This window comes from Melospiza georgiana, chromosome 2, assembly GCF_028018845.1.
Source record: "Melospiza georgiana isolate bMelGeo1 chromosome 2, bMelGeo1.pri, whole genome shotgun sequence".
Classification (NCBI taxonomy): domain Eukaryota; kingdom Metazoa; phylum Chordata; class Aves; order Passeriformes; family Passerellidae; genus Melospiza; species Melospiza georgiana.
Genome location: NC_080431.1, coordinates 54,636,408 through 54,658,894, shown reverse-complemented (window position 1 = coordinate 54,658,894; position 22,487 = coordinate 54,636,408). Strand labels below are relative to the sequence as shown.

General features: G+C 43.4%; 1 protein-coding gene across 1 annotated transcript in view; it reads left to right on the top strand.

The window, feature by feature from the left end:
* Positions 1–4,912: 4,912 nt before the first annotated feature.
* Positions 4,913–22,487, top strand: part of KPNA3 (karyopherin subunit alpha 3) — a 47,727-nt gene continuing 30,152 nt past the window's right edge. The window contains exon 1 of the mRNA XM_058045428.1: positions 4,913–5,042. Within this exon, the coding sequence (XP_057901411.1) occupies positions 4,965–5,042 (78 nt within the window). The 5' untranslated portion in view covers positions 4,913–4,964. The remainder of the gene's footprint in view (positions 5,043–22,487) is intronic.

Here is a 22,487-nt window from a genome sequence, read left to right as displayed (position 1 = left end):
AGGTGCTCTGCTGCAGAGAAGTATTTCAGACTGCCAGGTCGACTAAGGCACTGTTGAAAGACTGGGGAACAACATCAGAGAGCCAGCTGGATGAGATGCACATCCCACTGCAGCTAGAGAGTGTTTCCTTGTGGGCATCCAAACCTATGGCTGGAGCTCTCTTCCGAAAAAGCAGCTGTTTTCACCCCAGACTGGAGTCTGGCACCAGGTAAGCTGTCTCCAGGGTGGGTGACCAGAGAGGGGACAAAGCAGCAACAGGACAACCAGGAGACACCCATAACCACCTGCTTTGAAACTGGAGGACCACGCTGGGACTACTCAGGTATCAAATTCACACTAACATGGCTCACTGAGCACTAATGCCCTGCTGTGAATATAAGAACTATTGTGGGTCAGACCAAAAGCAGGTCTGAATAAGAATTCAGTAAGGCTGTTGCATCTCCAACAGTCACTAGTAAACAGATGTATCAAAAAAAGCATAAGGACAAGAAAAAAGTGATGCTCCCCCCAGCACTTTCCCAGTGGTTCGACTGTTTTCAGCTTAGGGATTTCCTGACCTGGGGGTTGTGGATCTTTCTACACAGAAACTCACCATGGGCTTCTCTTCAGTGGATCTATCTCATGTCTCCTGGAGTGCATTACCTCTTAGTTCACATGGCATTTGTTGGCAGCCTTTGACAAAGCTGGAGTGTCTACCAGGATTTAGCTCACTGTCATTACCAAGCCACAGTTGCAATGAGGTGAGAACATAACTCTTTTCCTATGAAGACAAATTTTTTAACCTCAGTGGTGGAGAGAACTGCAAACCTGCATTAATGGTCTCACCAAAACAATACACGTACCTTCAGGGAAAATGAGTGTCAGAGGCATTGCTTTCTGCAATGAGTAACTGCATGAGTTACTCATCCCTTTTTGTAAGAGAGCAACACCCAAAACGCTGCCCAGCCAGCTGCTGGAGAGCTGTATATACAGCAGGACAGCCACAGAGGGTCTGGCCAGGGACCCCAGGCATGCAAGGGTCTGAGCCTGCCCCAGTCACGCTGTCTCTAGGGGTACTAGAAGGCAAGGTATGAAGGTTAAGGTCTGCTGAGAGGCAGAGAGCACATGAACAGTGAAGATTTTATAAGGCAAAAAGGATTTCTCTCACTCTGCCATGCCAGTGGTAACACGTGGTGAGAGCTGTCATGCATCCCAGGTCAGAGGTGCGTGGGTATTCCATTCTGAGGTGGGCGAGCAGGGCATGAGACCCATGGGTGCTTTAGGTAACAGCTTAAACTTCTGTAGCAATCCTTGTACCTTGTGATAACAAGTTACACAATTTTACAGGCTGTTCTTGACGTGTGGTTTGTAGCCAAACGAGTAGCAGTGTTTTAAGATGATCCCACCTTGCCAGCCATCCTGCTGCCCTGCTGGCAAGGCATCCATGCCCCCTCCACCCTAAGGTCTTGGCTGCAGCTGCTCATGGCTCTGAACAGGGACTGAGGAGCTGACACGTTTAATTGTCTCTCGTGCCTCGCCTTCTAATATCCATTAGCAGGGTGGGACTGCATCTCAAAGCAGTGCACCTAAACCTCCCCAATCCTTCTTGAAGGGATTGCCAGCGAGAACATGACTCAGGTTCATTACATTTTTTTCACATGCTGGTTTCCTTGCAGCTCTGTTGCCTGGTGGATACAGACAAAATCGCTGACTGCAAAAGAACAAGTGACGGGCAAGCACAGGGTGAGTGGCCTCTGACTCTGACACTGCACTGAGCTGACCATGTGCTCTTCCCAAAACATGGCAATATTCATTGGGCTGATCCAGTTTTGCTGGAGCCAACAGGTCATCCCAGAAACAAGCACTACTCAACTTCATCCAGTAATGGGACACCTGAAAAGGTCTTATTTCCCTTGTCTTTGAATTATGAAGTATCTTTCCTCCTCACAGCTCTTCAAGCTACAGATTTTATGTTGTCAGGGCACTGAAGGCACCCACAGGCCTTCTTTTACTCCCCTTTCCCTAACCACCCTCTTTTGCTCCCCTTCACCCTTCCCCATCACCCAGCCAGGACACTGAGCACCCACATTTGGGCCAGGGCTGCAATGGAGCTTGAGGCTGGCACCACTGCAGCATCACTGGGGCAAGGGGTGGAAATGGAGCACAGGGAGGCTGCTCAGGGTCAGTGAATCCTTCAAATGTGCTCATGGCCCTGACACATATCTTGCAGGTCTTGACAACATGAACACAATGATTTGAAAGTTATGGTGATGAAGAACCATGAGCCACCCAGATCCACATGGCTTGTTCTGTTTTTAAAGTAGCAAACTACTCATTCCTTATATTTCATAGTGTCTGTTAATTTCTGTGCCAAAAAGTAGTATTTCCTTAACTGCATCAATATGTTTCCCCTGATGCAAATCAAGAGCTTCACCACAAAGCTTTATTCAGGCAGCAAAGCCAAGCAAACTTCCATGTAGCTCTGTCTAAGAGGTGCTCAACTCCTGATTGTCTACCAGGACTAATGAAATGCGCTATAGAAACTCTGAAGGGCTTATGTACAGGAAGAAATGGGAAAGAAAAGAACAGTGAATTTATAAATCCTATCTAGTGGAATGGGTATAGATTTATGGATTGGTAAATTGAGTTATCCCAACCTGGAGACACCTGATATTTAGTTGCAAGTTTTCCTTTTACCTCTCAGTTTACGCTGAGGGGTGCTGAACAATAATCCTTTGTTCATGGTAAAAGTGGACAATTCCTCCAGAGAACTGATCCTGCCTAGCAGGGATCATATCAGCATTGCTCTGCTGCCCTACCAGGCCTGACACTGCCACAGCCACCTTCCTTGGGGGGGTAAAACAAAGCCCTCAGCTGCTGCATCTGCTTTAGGAGCTCTCCTGGAGACAACTGGATAGCTGGAGAAATTTTCTTTCAAAATTCCAGGTAGCCTAGAAGCATCTCTGACAAACACCAGCCACGCTGGTTGTGCCTTTTTGGCTCTGCCTGTTTCTGATTCCCTCTTGTCTTCCACCCCAGCAGCAATGGTGCAGCACACCCAGATAAAGCTGTGGGAAAAGGCACAGAGGGAAGTGTGCTGGGAGTTGGAACTACTTGGAAAGGAGAGGGATGGAAATGCTATATTGATCCCTCAGATAAGGACATTTGGCACGCAGCTCAATGACGGTGAGGAAGAGCATTCCTCTTCCAGATTTTTACTCATCTCCAGCAGGCTGCAAGCCTTGTTTTGCCAGAGCTGTGAGGTACAAGCTACAGTCACTCAAATGATCCAAAGAGGGGTTGGGAGAAGGCAAATAAAAAGCTGAGCTGTCAATTAGAGACCTCTGAAAGAAAAATTTATATATAGCTGTAAGGATCTGTAGCACATCCTGATGCGGTGTAAGATGAGCTAAATTTGAACGTTACATGTTTTCATTATTTTGGGGTTTTGGTTTTCTTGGATAATACTCTGCTTTATGCAAGGTGTTAGATCACTGCTTACCACTGACTATAACTACATCACCCACCTACATCCTCCTTTCTACCATGAAAATTCCAGGGCACCGTATTTGACCCAAACTGCTGTGCCCGGGCCGCCATCAATCTGGGGGTGCTGCATCTGCAGTCAGTCTAAACACTCCCAGAGCTGCATGTGGGGAGTTGTGCTGCAATAATTTTGACAGTTTGGGGACAATTTGTTGGGCTGGCAGAGCCCCTCTGTGCCCTGCATCCCAGTAGGTATGTGGCTCCAGCTGCCATGTGCCTGTGTGGAATGAAGGGCATGTTGGCAAAGCATCTTGCATGGCAAAGCCACCAGAGGGGCCTCGAGGCTTCCCAAAACACCTGGATTTCCTAAGTGCTTGTTGTGCAGCACTTCCCAGGCTGGGTACAACAATGTTAGTGCAGTCATGGGGAGCAGAGTGAGGTGCAGAGAAGATCCACAACACAGCCCTGGCTGGAAGAGCTGCTTGAGGCCACTTTGTGCATGAGCCCTGCCAGTGGGGTCACCCCAGAGTGCATTTGGGGGAAAACCCCACAGCTAACAAGTGGAATCCTGGGATGCATTAGGAAGAGTATTGCCAGCAGGCCAAGGAGGTGATCCTGCCCATCTACTCAGCCCTGCTGAGGCCACATTTGGGGTGCTGTGTCCAGTTCTGGACTCCTCGGCACACTGGGGACAGGGAGCTTCTGGAGCAGGTCCAGTAGAGGGCAACAAAGATGATGAAGGGACTGGAGCATCTCTCTTGTGAGGAAAGGCTGGGGAAGGATGGAGCCAGGCTCTGCTTGGTGGTACCAAGCAATTGGAAAAGAGGCAATGGGCAAAAACTGATGCACAGGAAGCTCCACCTGAACATGAGGAAAAACTTCTTTACAGTGTGAGTGACCACACACTGGAACAGTTTGCCCGGAGAGGAGACTGTGGAGTCTCCTTTACTGGAGATATCGAGAACCATTTGGACACAATCCTGTGCCATGTGCTGTTTGAGCAGGGGGATCGGACCAGATGTCCCACTGTAGTCCGTTCCAACCGGACCTGTTCTGCGGTTCTGCCTGCCCAGCACCGTCAGGCCCTCGGTTCGCCCGGAGCGCCCGGCGTCGAGCCGGCCCCGCGCGGCCGGGCCGCCGCTCCACGTGCGGAGCCGCCGCCCGCCCGCACTACACTCCCCAGAATGCCCCGCGAGACGGGGGCGGGACCGGGGTGGTGAGGGGGCGGGACCAGAGCCGCGAGACCGCGCCGCGATTGGGCGGCGTTCGCCCGCCCTCCGCGTCACGTGCGCTCGCGCCGCCCGCTCCCCGCCCCCCCCACCCTTCTCCCAGTCACTCAGCAACGGCGCGCGCGCGCGGCAGCGGCCCCCCCTTCCCCCTCCCCGCCCGTTTCCCCCCCGCGCGCTCGTCACGGAGCGCGTCCCGCTTCCCTCCGCCCCTCGCGCGAGCCGCCGCCGGGAGCCGCCGGAGCCGCCTCGCAGGAGCCGCCGGGAGCCGCCATGGCCGAGAACGCCGCCGCCACCGGCCTGGAGAGCCACCGCATCAAGAGCTTCAAGAACAAGGGCCGCGACGCGGAGGTGCGTGTGGGGCCGGCGGGGCCCCGGCCGGGCCCGGCCTCCGCCGGCGGCCGCCAGAGGAGGGGCCGGGCCGGGCCGGGCCGGGCCGCGCTCGCGGCGGGAGGAGGCGGCGGGGGAACGCCTGAGGGGGGTTTTTTCTTCGCCGTCATGCGGGCGGGCGCGGCCGGCGGGGGGCGGAGGCGGCGGCGGGGGAAGGGTTGGCGCGGCCGGGCCGCCCGCGGGCCCCTCCGCCCGGCTCGCCGGGGCCCGGGCAGGGCCGGCGGGATGCGGCACCTTCTCCTCCCGCGGCGCTCCCCGCTCCGGCCCGGCGGCCTCCCCGTCTCGCCGCCTTCCCCGTGCCCGGGGCTCGGATGGGGCCTCGGACAATGGTGCCGGCCGCCTTTGTGCCGCCCCCCGAGGCGGTGGCGGCCCTTCCGCCGGGGCTCGGGGCTGCCCTGCCCTCGGCCCGCCGTGCCGCTGCCGCTCGCGGGGGCCTGTGCTGGTGCCGGGGACCGCTCCCACGCTCCGGTGAGCCTGGTTACGGTGTGCTGTGCTGGCCCGTTTTGTTCCTTGTGCTACCGTGTATCAACCCCTCTTTTCAATTTTTATATTTTATTTTCAAATGCTGGTAGGCACATCAGTAATGGTTTGTTGGGCGTCTGCGTCTAAATGGGGAAGGAGTGCGGTGCTCGGTAAGGCTGATGGGGTAATAGTTTACTCCCTCGAATTTGAGAGCTTCAGGGTTATTGGGACCTTATTCCCTAGAGATGTTCCAGAGGTCTTCGAATCAGCGAGTCATTTTCGGACACATCTTCAGCTCTACTCGCAATTGAAAGAGGAAATCCCAAATCTCATGTTTAAGTTTCTGTAATAGGAAAGGAAGGGGGAGGGAGCTCTGAAATCAGGCTAGGATTGAAATCGGCTTAGGATTCGCTAGAGTGAAAACCTAAATATGTGTCAGATTACTTTGACTTCACCTGAGGGTGTTTTCCATGCTTCTGTCGATTTTATCACTTAACTTTTGTAATCGGTAGACTGGAATTTTAGTCTTCTGAAAGCACATTTTGTATTTTAGGAGAATTCACACTTCTGCTGCTATTGTTTGCGTGGAGACAATTTTATGCAGGTCAGGCTTAGCAGCAGCAGTGTCTTTAAGATGACATTCACAGTGTAAAGTAATCTTTAATTTTTATTTAAGTCTGCAACAGTGAATCTTTCTTACAGAAAATCTTGCTTGTAAAGAGTATGATAACTTCAACACTTAAGGCTAACATTAGTAAATGTTAGAAAGTAACTAAAAATTGCCCATCCTTCTGTTTAGCAGTTGCTTCTCAGGGTGAGGAGGGGGCGTGGTGCATTTCTTTTTCCCCTTCTCATCCAGTGAGGCTCTCCCTGCTGCTCCTCATTCATTTTGTCCTTGTCTCATCTCTCCGTATTGGTTACCGGCTTTGTTGCTGCTTTCTCAGTCACTGGCCTGAATCCATCAGAGCTCTAAACAGGGAAAGGTTAGGTATGTTCGTGCCTGGTGTGAACTGATCTGTCATCCACGCTTGCTTATATTATAGCATGCCCAAGACTGGGGGAATTGAATGTCTGCCTCCATGGGGAGGAAGGAGGGGATGGACTGCCTTCTGCCAGACCAGCTGAGGTGGCTTAGCTCTCATTTCCCCCTGAAGGGGAGCAATTATTTTGGAGTAGTGTATTTGCTCTTTTGGAGAAGCATATCCCTAGGGTTGGCTTCCAGTGTGCTGAGTGATTCCCTTTCTGTGGCTGAGCCTAGGAGTGGTGCAGAGCTCCAGTAATGCAGTTAAAGCTGTCGTATCTGCTTTGGAAAAGGGCTCAAATCTAGGTAACATATTTCTTTTGCACTAACAAATAGATAAAATGCAGAGGTATTTTAAAGTCATATACCCATGGAGAGATGCTGAAATGAAATATAGGTTCATTTAAAGGACTTTTAAAGATTGGAAATGTTTCAGTGTCTTTCCAAACAGCTTAATTTGTATTAAATATCTTAGATTTTCTACTAAACCTCCTTTTTGACTCTTTTCTGATCCGGGTATTTAAAAGTTCATGTTAGAAATACCCTTCTGGAGTAAACTTTATCTAACTTAAGCCTCTAAAAGTAAAACAATGTTGATTAAGTTTAGAGTGGAGAATGAATGAGCACAGCAGAGCTATATAATTGCCATTAGTTACTGTGCCTCTCTTGAGGAGCTGGTACACAGACTGACCTGCTGATTGCACAGATTGTCTCTGTGCAGTGAAAGTTATTGGCTCTTCACAAAGTGTTTGTTTTCTAAATCAAATAGACCTAATTCCCAACTGTCAGCCATTAAATACACTTGGTTTGCTCCCTGTACTGCAGTAAAGGGTTTGACCTAGAGAACCTGCCTCCAATTTTCTGTGCTCAGCTTTTGAAATCAGGAGGCATCAGTGCTTTCATTGGCATTGATTGACACCGCCTCATTTTGTCAAACTCCACCAAAGAGAAATGAAGTATTTAGAATGATGGCATAATAAATCATGGTCTGATCTCTAGATTATATCCTCTGGATAACTTAAAATATTCAAAGCTGTACAGTCTCAGCATCAGTTTGAAAACAGTGGCACTTGAGTCACCTTCTGCCTGGAAGCAGTCATTGCCTTTGAACACAGCAGGCTTGAACACATTCTTTAATAATCTTCCTTTGACTGCTATTAAATACTTGAGAGTTACTATTGATCCCCTCTGGGTACAGACTCTTCTGGCAGACCAAAATACTTACTCCTTTAATTTGTACTTAACTCATATTTTATTACTGGGTTTGCTGGGACATATAATTTTCTTTGCTTTTTCTTAATGCAACTTTAAGGGAAACAAAAGATAAATAAGTACTTTTGGATTTCGCTCTGCACCCCATGCAGCTTCTCATTGTGAATTTCTAAGAGCAGAGGAACAGATGTGTTGAGCAGAAATCAAAGGTTCTGAATCTTTGACCTGTACAGGTTCATTCTCCTTCTTCTAGTTTCAAGTTTGGGTGGAAGTTCCATACCTTTTTGTTGTCTTCCTCATTTAGGGAGGTAAAGTTGTTGATACTGAGCTGGAATTTTGATTTTGAGGTATTAATATTAAAAAAAATATTTAGCCCTCAGAAAGGATAATAGCAGTATCAAATGCCACAATTTAAGTGTTCTTCACTTAATAGGAGTTTCTGTTCTTTCTTTAATTAGTGAGGTTTTTCTATTTTTATAGGTACTGGCCTGTGATTAGCAGCAGACAAAGTTCACCTCAGCATGCAGAGCTGATCAGTAAGGAGCCAAGACTCTCATGGCTACAGCTGCCAGTTCTCTCCTCACTGAATTCTGTGTTCTCCTGAGATGTGAAAGAGGTTTTTGAATTGTTACACATAAAATGAGAAGACTTTCCTATGTTGATTATGGACATGAGTCTTAAGTCTCTGTGATGTTTTTTTCCCTAAATATCCAGCACTAATTATTCCAGTACAGTTGAGGCTTCACAGGACAAAATTAAACAGTTGCAATCACTTAATTTGTGACACTAATTGTAACTGTGTTTATTTGTTTATATTGATATCTAAGCTAGCCTAGCTTTTAGAAAACCTAATTTGAACCTTCTGATTTTTGCAGTTCTTCAGCTTCATTCTTTGCTTAGTAACATCCTTCCTAGCATTATTTACTCCTTCAATGTTTTGCATTAGAACTGTTGCTTATTCTTTATTACAGCAGCAGGCACCCATTTGTTGACTCACAGTTCTGATGTTTAAGGTGGTGGATCAAACAATCAACCCATTTCTTTCTGTCAGGATTAGTCAGCATCCCTGACTAAAACTGAGAAACAGTCTTGGTGAGCAGAGGTGTTATAATTTGTAGGGCTGTCTGCATGATTTGCTGGTGTTTTTTGTGTGTGATATAATGAGATTGTGTGGTCATGAAATTAGCAAAGTGCATACTAAATTGAAAACTCTAAATGCTCTCATTTAAAAGAAAGCCAAGGAGTGAAAGAAACCCAAAACCTAGAAGGGAGTTATTGTCTTATAAACTGAATAACTTTATGTAAAAACACTTCAGTGACTGGGACTAAAATTTCCTTTTTTGTGTACTCGTCATACCCCTAGTCGTAAGTCAAAAGAAGACAAGTCCTAGATCTTCTGTTGGTTAGGCTGTAGGGTTATCCTTCTGAGATTTGCTGAGGGCCATTTACCAGAAGGAAGTGTAGCCACTGTGTCATCTTTCACCTGCTCCTGCTCTATTTGATTTTTAGTTTCTGAAGTGCTGGTCACTGATGTATTTTTCCCAGTTACAGGCAGTTGTGTGATCTTTAAGTCTGTATCACCTTTGGGATCAGGAACTTTGAAGGATACATTTTTATTCTGTACCTTCAGCATTCTCACCCCAAATGAAGCAGAGGAAGCGAGTGGCCTTAGCCCAGATCTCCATCATCAGCTCTGGCAGATTCAGTGTATTTACTGTACCTGCATTGCTAACAGTGAGGATCTACTTTTTGAGGATGCTTGAATTCAGCCCCATTTTTCTATCATGCTGCCATCAAGTTTTTGTGAGCCCAGGAATGTTGTTCTGGGGAGGCCAAATCAGTGCAGTCTCTGGGCATCAGGGAAAGGTACAGCCTGGCTTAAAGCCCTGCTCCTGTCAGGTGTCAAAGGCTTTTTGCAGCGGAGGCTCCGTACCTGCCCAGTGCTAGGAATAGTGCACATGCTGCTGCCAGCTCGTTTCTGAGCGCTGTTCTGTGCACTAAGGAGAGATTTCGCTGGCTCCCCGTATTCCCCTCCGAGGCTTCATGAAACAAGCGAGTGTTGTAGCAGTTGTAGAAGTCCTGTTACTCCCAGCTACTTTGTACCAATGCGGTTTCTTTCAAAATTTCACAGTAGGGATTGGTCGGCTGTCTGCATTTCATTTGGACACAGGAAAGGACGCCAGAAGGGAGTAGGGATTTAACAGCTGGCTTAGGTGGGTGTAAGGTACTGTGGGCCTGCTGTAAGGTTCACTGGCTTGTTGAGTCTCAGTAGGAAAAGTGAAAACTGGTGTCAGGTAACTTCCTGTTGGGAACTAGATGTAATACAGCATCCAGTACTCTCATGCAGAGTTTTTTAACTCCAGCTGCTTCTTTATTATCCTTTAAACTCAATATATATACTCTTGGGAGAGCAAAAGTGTACATGTTTGTACCTTGGAAAGAATTACATGGGTAGGAAGTAAGGTACAGATGTGGGAAGCCTCTTTGGTTGCTATTGCTGCAGAATTTTCCAAGCTTTAGTCTGCAAGTAAATAGTTCAACACTGTGAAATGTTCGTGACCCTTGGCAGAAAGCAAACACCTGAGAAGTCCATTTAGATGTACTGTGTAGTGTTTTCTATGAGGTTCAAAATCAGTTGAATCCATTGCATTTTAAAAGATTTAAATACACACATACATTAGGAAATTGTTGTTTATTTCCAAAATACCTGTGGAGAATGCTATTTGGAGATGGTGTCTTGTGATGAACATAATCTTCATAAGCTGATTGGGATCTGTGCTTGCTGTATTGAGGCCCAATTATTGCTGTTTGCTGTTGTGATACACCAAGCCTCTGGTAATCTTCCTGTAATTACAGAATTTGTTTTTCTTCATTCTTGTGTATTTCTAACACTATAGCAGTGCCACTGGTATCTCCAGAGCTTCTTTTATGAAAGGATTGATTTTTAATTTGTAGAATATTGAAGTCTGGTTACAGCTGGTAGCAGAGTAACAGTCAGACTAGTTTTAAAGGGCTCTTTAACTATTTTTTACGTAAGTTCTTTGAGGTCTTTGTGATTGTACTGTTCCAGCACATATCCAAGTAGGATGTTTTGTCCTTTAAAACGGCGTTATGTGAAAAGACAGCAATCAGGAAGATAGAGCAGCTACAAGTAACTGATCAGATTTGTATTTGTTGTGGGATTAGAAGTGGAATGAGGCATCTAATTTATAACAGGCTAGAGGAGGCAATGAACTAGTAGATAACGGGTTGGTCATCAAGTAGTAAAGACAAATTATCAACTGACCTGATTTGAAAAAGAAATCCAAAACCTATATCTTTTCCAGTAATAGTCTGTCAGTTGTTTCCAAAATACCTGCTGTAGGAAACTGCTACTGAATTGATGTTCCTGCTTACTAATATAGTAGCAGAAACTGAGCTTTGAATTCCATTTCACAGAATTTGATGTAGGTAGTCAAAAGCACTGGTATCTTCCAAAAAGTTATTCCTGCATCAGAACTGTCTGTGCCTTGGAGTGAATGAGTTGCAAAGCTCTTCATGTTTCTTTAATTTTCTGCTCCCTTAGCTTCCTGAGCCAGCCCTTCACATCTGGAGAAGACCAGTGGTGGCTCAAAGAGGTCAGTGTGAAGGGGAGAAGGTATATCTTGTCTAGTGGTGTTTAACTGTTGGATTGTTATCCCTTCACAATCTGATTAACACCATTAAATCTGCTGGGGAGGCTCCTTGGCTCACCTGACACTTGTCTCCCTTCTCAGGCTAAGCAAATGTTGCAGTCAGCTTTGAACTTGATTTTGTGTGTATTTAAAAAGTACAGCAAGTACAAAATAGGAATATATAATGTACTAGTTTCTGCAGAACAGGAGACAAATTTGTATCTTCTTCATTCAAACACCTGTTACTGAATTACTCATTTCCCTCATCAGCTGAGGACCTCTTCTTGAGCATTTTTAACCTTTGTTATTGTCAGATTCAGTAACAGGTGGACTTTGGAGGTGGTGATAGAGTAAGTGATTCTCAAAATCTGCTTGGGAAAACAGCTTCCTTTCAAGTCTTGTAAGCCTTGATGGAGAAGTGTTTTATTGAGTGTTCCAGCCCCAGTGCAGACTTGCTGGTGTGGAACACAGAGCTCATCTGTGTGAGGAGAAGGTGGTCAGTCACCTAGGGTGCTAGTGTGGTGTGTGCCCAGGCTTTCAGAGGTGCAGTAGGGGATTCCTGACCAGGTACCATGTCAGATTTCAGGTTTGCAGCTCCTGGAGTGCCAGTCCTTGCCTTTTCTTAGTCAGCTACAGTGTAAGTCAGAAGGTTGATGAAATTCTGCAGAGAGTTGTTGTGTCTTGCTTAGGTAACTGAAGTCACCACTCACCAGCAGATACTCTTTGCATGCAGATTTTTAGCATCAGGGCCTCTCACTTCTCATGCACATGTAATGTTAGGTACAAAGTCAGTGGTAGTGATTTCTCTGCAATAAAAATCTGACTTTCAGCCAGATACAGGAGGCTTTCCACATCAGGAGAGGGTCCTGAAATGAGAGCCCTGCTGCAATTCATCAGGATCCTGTTAACCACTGTTTGCCAGGTGTGCAAGAAGAATCTGTAGTGTTCATAGCACTGATCAAACAGCACTGAGGAGCAGCCTTCCAGACAAGAAGAGGCATTAAAGGAGCGCTGACATGTGCAATCAATGTGACAGCATCTTTTCTTTTAGTGGAAGGATGTGTAAACTGGAATTTTAAGAAACTGAAGGAATCCTCAAGGAGAGCAGTATGATGCCCAAAATGTTCAAGTAATGTAAAAGCACACGGATTCTCTGTTTCTGTCACATTAAAAAGTGAGGTAGAAGCATCTAGAATTTAGGATACTGAAATGATTAAATCAAAAGGGCAGCTGACAAGGTTCATAAGACTGTGAGATGTTGCTAGAGTGTATTTTCTAGTTCCTAATGCTCCATCTTCTTCCTGCGTTGTCAGCTGGGTTTGTTGTTTTCTCTTGCATTTGAGCAGAATGATCTCTTCATAGATTTAATTAGGCAGCTAGCACATGTTTAATCTTTTTTTTTGCCTTTTGATTATATCTTTCAAAAAAACAGCAAAGAAAATCTGATTTCATTTAGGCCATGTAATAGTATACCAAAAAAGTCTGCTGTGGTTGAATATAGCCTAGCTCTCTAGGGACTTGATTTATTGGTTTTTTTTCATGGCACCCTGTGAATGTATGCAAATTGCAATTATTTTCTCATTTTATAGATGGAATAACAAAATTTTTTTCCCCAGTTCACAGGGAAGTGTTTATAAATCTATAATGGATTCATAGAATGATCATCCCAGGTACTTTGGTATTACAGTTGAAGACTGTTTACGTGTTTGAAAAGGGAGTGTCTTTATTCAAACACAGATTGCACAAGAAGGTATCTGGCTGTATTTAGCCTTGTATGTTTTCTTTATTTTTCTTCTTGCTAAGGGAAACTAGTATAAATATTTGGCACGCTTAAGACTCTCTGGTCTTCTGGTGTTTGCCCCAGAAATCTGTGAAGCCTTTCTGACCAAACACTTAATTTTGTAATGAATTTCTTAAAAGTGGTTATCTACAATTTCTACAATCTACAATATAAGTTTTTACATTTGAAAGTATTTAAATCTTTATGTTGATCTGAAGATCATAATTTTAGTCAGTTTGTTTGCACCTAGTTACCATGAAAGATCCTAATTTGCCTTTGCTGCTTTGATGTCCTGTACACCAGTGAATATGGTATTTTGTCTATGAAATATGGCATTAGGTGGTAGGTTTGATTTCTGGTAACATCTGTTAGTAAAAAAATGAAAGCGTACCTGAGTTGGTCTTCTAGACTCTTCTTCAGACTCTTCTAGTCTTCTGGACTGTGGAATGGGAAAGGGCTTCCTTGTCTTTTGTGGATGCAGTCAGGTTTTTCTGCCTGACTAGACAGGTCTGCTGCTTTCCCTGCTCGGAAGGGATGGGAGGGATGCTTGCTTAGAAACTTTAGGAGAGGATAGAAGAGGTGTCATGTCTTAGGCAAGACCAAGGAGTGGTGTAGGCATTTAATTTGCTCTCCCTCAAGGGGGGGTTAAGCTTCTCTTTCCAGGAAACTCTAAAGCTTTTACTATCCTGCTCATGCAATTTAGTGAAATAACTAATTGCCTTTTTAGAAGCTTGTGTACTGGCAAAAGCAGATTCCTGTAACATAAAAGTACTGAATCTCAAATCCTTGTATTTGCTTGTACCTATTTAATGTGTCAAGAAGCCTTAATCTTTTAACTTTTAAAAGAAGTATGAATAGGAATCACTTATAATTGGACTATCTTGGTTTCCACTCTTCTTGGTGTTTATTTGGTGTATACAGTATTCAGATAAGGCAGAGCTGGCATCTTTGTGAAATTCAGTATGCCCTTCTCTGTCCAAAAGAGATGAGAGGAGAAGAAAAACTCGATGCAGGTGTCCATCAGTTTCTTTTGGCTGCAGCATAAATGACCAAACACTGCAGTTAAGTTTTTCAAGGTAGACCTTGTGTCAAAATGGAGATGGCAAGTGACAGCATTGCCACTACTTTTTGTGACATTCTGTGGAGAGGTTCCTTGCTCACTTAGGACCACCAGTCAAAAGTAGTACTTGGAATTAGTTGGTCATCCTTGCTGCCTATCAGTTGGTTTGTGCAGACCAGCTGTTGCACATTGGTGACTTTATCTGGGGATGCTGTTGAATTACCTGGAAACTTGATTTTGCCTTCAGGTAGAGCCCAAATGGGTGCGTTCTGGTCTTTGGTCTGGTGTCCGTAAAAGTGTGATTAACAGTGTTAAGATTTACATCTGAATGGAAGTCCTGTAAAACTTTTGACAGGATATAATGTCCTTGATTCACACAACAGTAGTAACTGGAAATGGACTGGATTTTGTATTCCTTCCTTGAGTTGTGATGTTGAATAGAGAATTCCAGCTCTTTTATTCTTTATCAAACCAGGAGATAACATGTTCACCGTATTCCAGTATTGGTGCAATTTGTGTTGAATGCAGCCAACTTGCTTCTAGTCCAGTCTCCTGAGGGTTGTTTGATAGTTTGTGCTTGTAAAGTGGATAATTGGTAAATGGGAATGAAAACAGGAGTGCTCGCTTCTCGCTTCTTTGCTGGTAGTAGCTCAGTGTGGAGGTTGGACAGTTGCAGAGAGGATATCAGGACCTTGAAAAATATCCTTACAAAAGAGCTGGTAATAAATAAACATAGCAATTGCTTTTCTGCTAAGGTCTTTTGGAGCAGTAGAAGCAGACAATGTGGATGGGCAGCTCTGTCTGCTTCCACAGGGCTTTCAGGTGGGTCAGCATCATGAGCAATAATAATTGGAGGTTTGTGGCTTTCAATATTGGCATGAGAATCTGCCTTCAGTGAGGCATTACCCTCCACTAAGTAAAAGAGCTATGGTAGATCTCTCATTCATCCAGTTTGCTGAGGCTAGCCGTGTTCAGATACCTGAATTATCTTGCCACAGACTAGTTAACAGAAGGCAGCTGGGCTTAATTTCAGGGGCCCCAAATTGGGGATTTTAAAAAAAAGTGTGGCATCTCCAGCTGCAAAAGAACTAGTTTGCTTTTAGTGGCCTTTATTAACCCTGAGGAATACAGGTCCCAGACAAATCATGGCGTAAGATAAGTAAGATAAGACAAGTAGTATAAACACTGCACTCTGCTCTTTATGTACCTAGTACTGTGTTAAATGCTACAAGCCAAAAGGAAGATTTAAAATATTATGGTCCTGCAGCACACAGGGAATATCAATTAAGTTTTTAATACCTTCTGCAAAATAATAGAATGTTTACCTAAAAGAAGAGCAAATACCTTTTAGGTCAAATAGTAATCAAACGAAATAAAACTGTCTTGGAGTATCAGATCAAGGTACAGACACATTTTAAGTTTGTTTGGCTGCTTTGTACTGTGGAATCCATGTCCCCTGCCTGCATTTTTAACTGGGTCAGCATAATTTAATGTGGAGCTATGATAACAAAGCCAGAAGTGAAGTTGTTCTAACTCTGTAGTCTATACAACTGGGAAAAATTCCCTTTTTTTTTTTTTTTTTTTTTCTTAGAAGGACAATTTGGAACTTTATATAGGAGCACTTGGTAATTAGGTAAGTTTCAAAATTAGGCTTGGGGAGGAAGTCTGCCTGGAACATACACTGGTTAGGGGGGAAAAGATGGGTAATGATCCATGATGCTGGTGAGTAAGGGAATAAACCTAGCTAGAAGGGTTAATTTGGACTAAACATTTGGTTTACTTGGCGTGAGTGTCAAATCTTTTTGTGTGTCCAAAAGAACGAGATGGGATTGGTGTACAGGGCATCATTGTTTTTAATTCCTCCAATTGTGATTAAGTAGTTGCATTCAGATTGTCATGATGCTATCCCAGAATTCTTCTCTCCTGTACTGTGAGATACTTGCAATTCTTGCAGTAAGGGATATATATACACTTTGAAGGTGTGAACAGGTAGAACAGCAGTGTCACCTCCTGTCAGTGTTCTTAGTCTTTGTTTTTATCTGAAGCCAGCTGTTCTCAGAACAAGTAGAATATCATCAGTTTAAGCCTCAACTTTGCATGTACGAATTTACAAATTATATGTCTGTGCAAATTGAGAATATTTAGCTTCTGATGTTAACCAAAGATAGGCAGCTGTCAGTCTTAATCATCTCATCCATTGTATGCAAACAAGCATTTTGATGGGCTTTTTTCCTGCCCCAAATCAGCCTGGCTCCTGAGGCTTGTGCATTTTCACGTGCATTGCAGTATTTTGTACTTTTGAAGAGGTGTCAGGGAAGGAATAGGGAAGAAAAGGCCAATAAAGCAATTTCTGGGGAAGATGGGTGTTTACTTCATCTATACAAACATCACCTTTTATTGTCTTGCACACACACCTATGTTGTGAAATATAAAAATTGTACTCAAGGATATGCTCACATGCAAGAGGGAAGGCATTAGTTACATCCAGTCCAGCTGTTGGAACTGGGCCAGATTTGTCTTTCAGTTAGGGAGGTGGAAGTAGCCTAGAACTGACTTGCAAATGCTAAGCTGGTTGGGCTCACTGTATGTTTTATCAAGCTGCTTTACTAACCCAGCTATGTGTTCAGGGTAGCTCTTTCCTCTAAGCATGTAACTTCTGATTTTCTGAGACCTGTTTCTCTAATGTTGAGAGACAAAAGCAGAAATAAAGAATTTAATGATGTTTGTAGATTGAGAGAAATTGGAATTGGTCAGTGAATTTGTTGTCTCAATTTAATAGCTGAATTTTCAAAAGAATTAAATGCACATCTTAATAAAGTTCCCGGAAACATAACTTGTGTATCCAGAGGATAGCCAAAGCTGACATTGGGGTGTGGTGTTCATCTTGATGCCTTGCGAGGCTGCCCAAGACAGAGGCTAGACAGTGTTAAAGGAATAAAGTAGGAATTTATTAAAAGGCCCTCAAAGGATCAACCTTGGGCAATGCTAGAGCCTGGCTGTGGCTCCACCCAAGGTGGACACTGAGCCACAAATTTTCACACTTTTATAAGTTTTAATCCATTTACATATTGGGGTTAATTGTCCAGTTACAGCTTCAGGTTATGCAGTCCCATCCTCCCAGACTGCTCTCCTCAGTTCTCTGTTGTTTACACTTTTTGGGCCTGAAGCTGCAACGGTGTCCTTGCTTCTCAGGCTGGATAAGGATTGATTTGTCTAACTAAACTGTGAAGAGAACTTGCTAACACTTTATATGAAGTTCAGAGTTATGTACTACTGCAGTACAGAACATGAAAAATATGAAAGCTGAAACTTAAGGCCACGAGTCTTGTCAAGAGGGTGCTGGCTTTCCCACTGCCATGGGCTGGCTGGAGGCTGGCCCACGGGAGAGTGGGGGTAGGCAGCTAGCTGGCAGTATTGACGTGCTGCCTGGGGAAAAACATCTGCTTCCTCCCTCTTAATTTCTGATGGCTTGTGGACGTGCTTGCTGAAGTTGTAATGGAAGTGGTCTAAATGTGTTGATTAAAAGTTGACACTGTTGAGGTATTCCACTTAATTCCCACTTAATGAGGTGGATGCTCAGGATGAGCACCAACTGAGCTCCCTATGCTGTTGTTACAATGGTAGATTTTTAGTTGTAGTTGCTGGTTATGCTTTAATCTTCCTTCTGACACAATTGGTATAGCTAAAAGTAGTTAAAACTATTAGAATTCATACCACTTACTGTTGCAGCATTTGATTGTCTTTTTCTGTGCAGAAAATCTACATTATTAAGCACTCGGTACATGAAACTTAATTTTTAATTTTGTTTAAGGATTCTATATCCCAGTGTACAGCTAGTCAGGAGGTCAGGTCATTACATTTCATTTTGTATCATCCACTTATTTAAATAGTTTTGGTTTGCTGATTTCTGCTGTAACTGGGGATGAAGTAATCTTACCAAGTGTCCAGAATTCTGTGACTCCAGAAGTGATATACTTAAGGGACTTCAAAATGTTTATAGTCATTTAAGATTGATTTTTAGATATGAAGTAGAAACTTAAAATTAACCGAAACCCTAAGACTCGTTTTAGTGTTTAATTGTGGATGAGATTTAGCTGCTTAAAGTAATAACATTGTTTTAAAACATTGTGTCATAAATGGATGACTACTCTGTCTGCTTTTTCTGAGGTGTGATTTTTATCCTTTTGGATTAGCTTGATTTTTTTTTTTCCCCTGCAACCTTGTATAACTATAGTAAGGTTTGGGTTTTTGTCCCATTTCCTCCCCTGCCCCAGTACACCACTTTATGTATTTGCTACAGAGGAGTTGGAAAAATGTTATCTTGTTCTCATGTACAAGTACAGGGGATTGGTTTTGGGGTTCCTTGAAATTTATTTTCTTTTTTAGTCTACAGAAGCTATATGGGTTGCCTTTTCAAGTAGTTCAATGTATTTTTATTATAACTGCATAACTGTTATGCAGTTAAATAGTTTTTACGTTAAACAAAGGCTCAAAAAGCTTGTTGGACTTACCTCCATAGAATCTCAGTGTTATTCAGCCCTTGAAAGTAGTTCTTTTTTTCCAGAAAGGTCTGCATGGCTCGTGGTAAGGCACCAAGTGGCAGTGTGTCAGGAGTGGTATTGGCTCTTTAACATGTGATGAGCACGTACATCCTGTGCTCTCTCATATGCAGTTTCACAAATGGTACTTGTGCAGTGTGTATGGTTTGGTAAAAGGCTTCCAAATATTTGAAAAATAATTCTTTGAATTGCTGGTGGTACAGCTTATGCTGATAAATCAGAATTTCAGAGGCCATTGATTTTTGATATCGAGAGTTGAATGCAGTTTTGTGTTCTGTCATAAAACAAGTATCAACTGAAAAATAAGGAAGACATTTCTCTTCGCCTCAGGTGGCTGAAACTGAACTTTTGAGTTTCTTGTCATCTTGTTGAGAGAGATGCCACCCTTGTTGAGAGATCTGAAACATTGATCTGATGAGTACAGCTGTATTTTGTGTTCCTTCTGCCCATTGAGTGTGTCAAAGGCAGTTTTACAAGGACCGTGGCATTCTTTTCCTCTTTTTTTTCCCTCAAGGTCTAGTGTCTCTTAAATCTCTCGTCTTTTGTCAGCTTAGCGTTTCTGTGTTTTATATCACAGTGAAACAAAGTTCCCTTGCAGCCCTTAACACAGCAACCCTAATGTGTGCAGTGATTTTCTTCTTTGGCATATGAAATTAATTTCAGATTTGAGGGAACTAGGAATTATTTTTCCTTCAAGTGGAAGGTGGTAAGGAGTGATTCTTCATAGGTAACTGTGTCTGACTTTGTAAGAACATTCAGAGTAGAAGTGAAACACTGATTTATCCAACAACATCTAGCAGATCTTTTGGGGTTTTTATGCTTTATTTTATAAAACAACAAAATGCTGAGGAATTTGAAATTAGAAATACTGCTCGACATCTACTTTGACTTGAAACGAGACTTAGAGTACTTGGTGCATTACTGTGGTCATGTCAGCCTGTCAAACATACTGGTAAATAATTGTTCCTTACATATGGTGAACTGGGGAGAAGAAATTTCTTGTTACAAAAGCCTTATGAACTTAAGTCTGCCTTGAGTCATGTATAACAATTGGGATGTGATGTTGTAGCACGGCTTGATAAGTGCTGTGTTCTTGTTTCTTACTGCTGACTGGCAGTTACTCGTTTTCACTGTTTGCACGTAGTGCATGGTGCATTAATGCCTTGTGTTTAGGGTGTCCTCATGGTTCAGATGCTGCAGCTGTCATCATTTTGTGATTTGTAGGATTTTGCCTGTGCCATATTTTCCCTGTCTGAGATTTGGAGACTTGATTTTTTATCCAGTGAAACAGTTCAGCCTTAGCTTGGGGGTTAGTGTTGAGATGTGCTGTTTCAGTGTTCCATGAAGTTACTTGTTTGAACACATTATGTTGAGATGTGATCACAGTCAGAAGCTGTGGATGTCAAACCCTGGTTTAGATCCACTGGTAACCTCTTGCTAGGCTTCAACTGGTGTGGTATCTATAAACTTCAGCAGATGTCCTCCCAGCCTGGAACCTGGGAATGAATCCTGGGTTAGGTTGCAGACTAATTTCATCTCTTCTCTCTGTCTTATCTGACATGTATTAGCTGGGGAAAATGTTTAGCCTTTCCACTAGGGTATCAATCCCTTGTAAATACCTCTCAGTCCCCTACATGCTGGGTCTTGCAGGTTGTGTAAAAGCATGTTATTCTGCTTACAGTGGTAATGATTCCTGGAAGGGAGACTAGCAGTGGTAGTTAAGACTGCTTCTTTTATATGCTATTGCATTATAATATGTGTCTCTTCTGAGGCTGTAGGAAGGTGCTGATGACCTGCTGTATTTCTAAAATGGTTCATCTGAAACACAAGCTTTAAATACTTTCAAGAAATGGCAAATCAGGACAAAAAATTATCTGAATCATTTAGGTCTGTTTTTTGGGGAGTAAAATCTGGGCTTTGTCAATCTTCCTGTCCTATCCTGTCCCACTCTCCTCACCTCACCCTACCAGATAAGATTGGAAATTGTGCCTTTTGGTCTGAAAGTTTTAAAGTAAAACTTCCAAAAGTCCTGCAAGAGTATGCAGAATATAGTGCTATATGTGTACCTGCATTTCTTGTAGTTGGATGAAGCTGAAATATATTTTAGGTCTTTCAAGGCAAGGATGACAGGATTGTGGACATTCAGAGTCTTACCTTAGAGCAGTCTGTCACTAGTGTATCAGCACCAATGGTAAAGAGGAGAAAATCAAGCTGGGCAACAGTCTGGAGAAATCCCCAGTAAGAAGCATGAACAGAATTAGGTAATCAAGCCAATGTGAAGTGCATTCATGTGTTTTTCATGTCTGTGCTTGCCACAATTGGCAAGTACTGGAATCTGTGGGATTAAACACATTGATATGCAGTGGTCATGTCATGTGTCAGGGACACAAAGTGTTGGGTTAGAAGTGGTGTCAGCAGACCTCAAGCAAGGAGCACTGATCGTGATCCAGCCATGGCAACCAAGTTTAACTGCCAGAATGCACCACAGGCTCTTTGGGAACTTCAGTCCCATGTGCTTGTAGGAAGCCTCTAGCCCCACTGTAGTATCACTGATTCTTGGTGATCTTGATGACCCTGACAAATGGACTTTTTTAAAGATGCTGTGCCATCAGGAGAGCCCTGGGAGCACTAAGACTGGGAGCGCTTAGTTTAGTGGGGGGCACTAAACTGTTCAGTACCAGTCATTGGTTCCAACTGGTATCCCAGTTATCAACCTGTACTGCCTTTAAAAGAAGGAAGGAGAAAAGTACCAGAGCTGCTTTAAAGAGAAAACACTCATAGTAGGTTTAAAATGAAATACAAAAGAACATCTAAAAGGATAAAACCCAGGTAATATGGAGATTGCCTAGAGAATATTAGAGCTCAAAAAATCTGTGGTACTGGACAACAAAAATGTCTTCAGAGGTGATAGTTTTTTTTATGAATCTTTCTAAAGAGTGGTAGCTCTCTAAATGAGGAAAAGATGGGAGATTTTTGTGCATGGAATGTGAAAACTGTGTGTAATGGAGTAGTGAAATATTTTGAAGATCAACTTGATAAAAAAGAAGAAAGAGTAAAAAAATATTGAGACAGATTTGTAATAGGGTAGGATCAGACAGGATGAAGTAATGGAAGCATGAAACAAAGATAAAACCCTAATGGAAAATCTGAGTGAGTGATTTGCCCTTAGAAAGAAGCTTGGAGTCTTCCCAATGGAGACTTTATGGCTGACTCTTGAGTAACTGTCTTTAGTCAAAATATTGTTAGAGAAGGTTTTAGAGTAAATTGATGAAATGAGTAGTTATGTCTTGCCTGGGACTGCCCTGTATTTGGGTTTTTTCTAAACCAGAAATATCAAACTGCTGAACTGCTGAGCACAGCATATAGTGTTCCTTAAATCTGCCCTGCTTCCCAAAGAGTGGTAGGTGATAAATGTTATCGTTGTCTTCTAAAGAACTTCAGATTTAGTCTCTCTCTTTCTCTGTTCAGTATAAGTGTTCTAGAGTATTCTTGCATAGATAAACGAGTAAATTGTAGGTAGGGAGCAAATCTAAAAGTAAATTATGCCTTGCATCAGTTAAATCACTGAGACTTCAAATTTGGCATGTGCAATATTGGAGTTTGGAGAGGAAAATTCTAGTGGACATTTGAGTTGCGTGATTATGGTAGGTTACACCTCA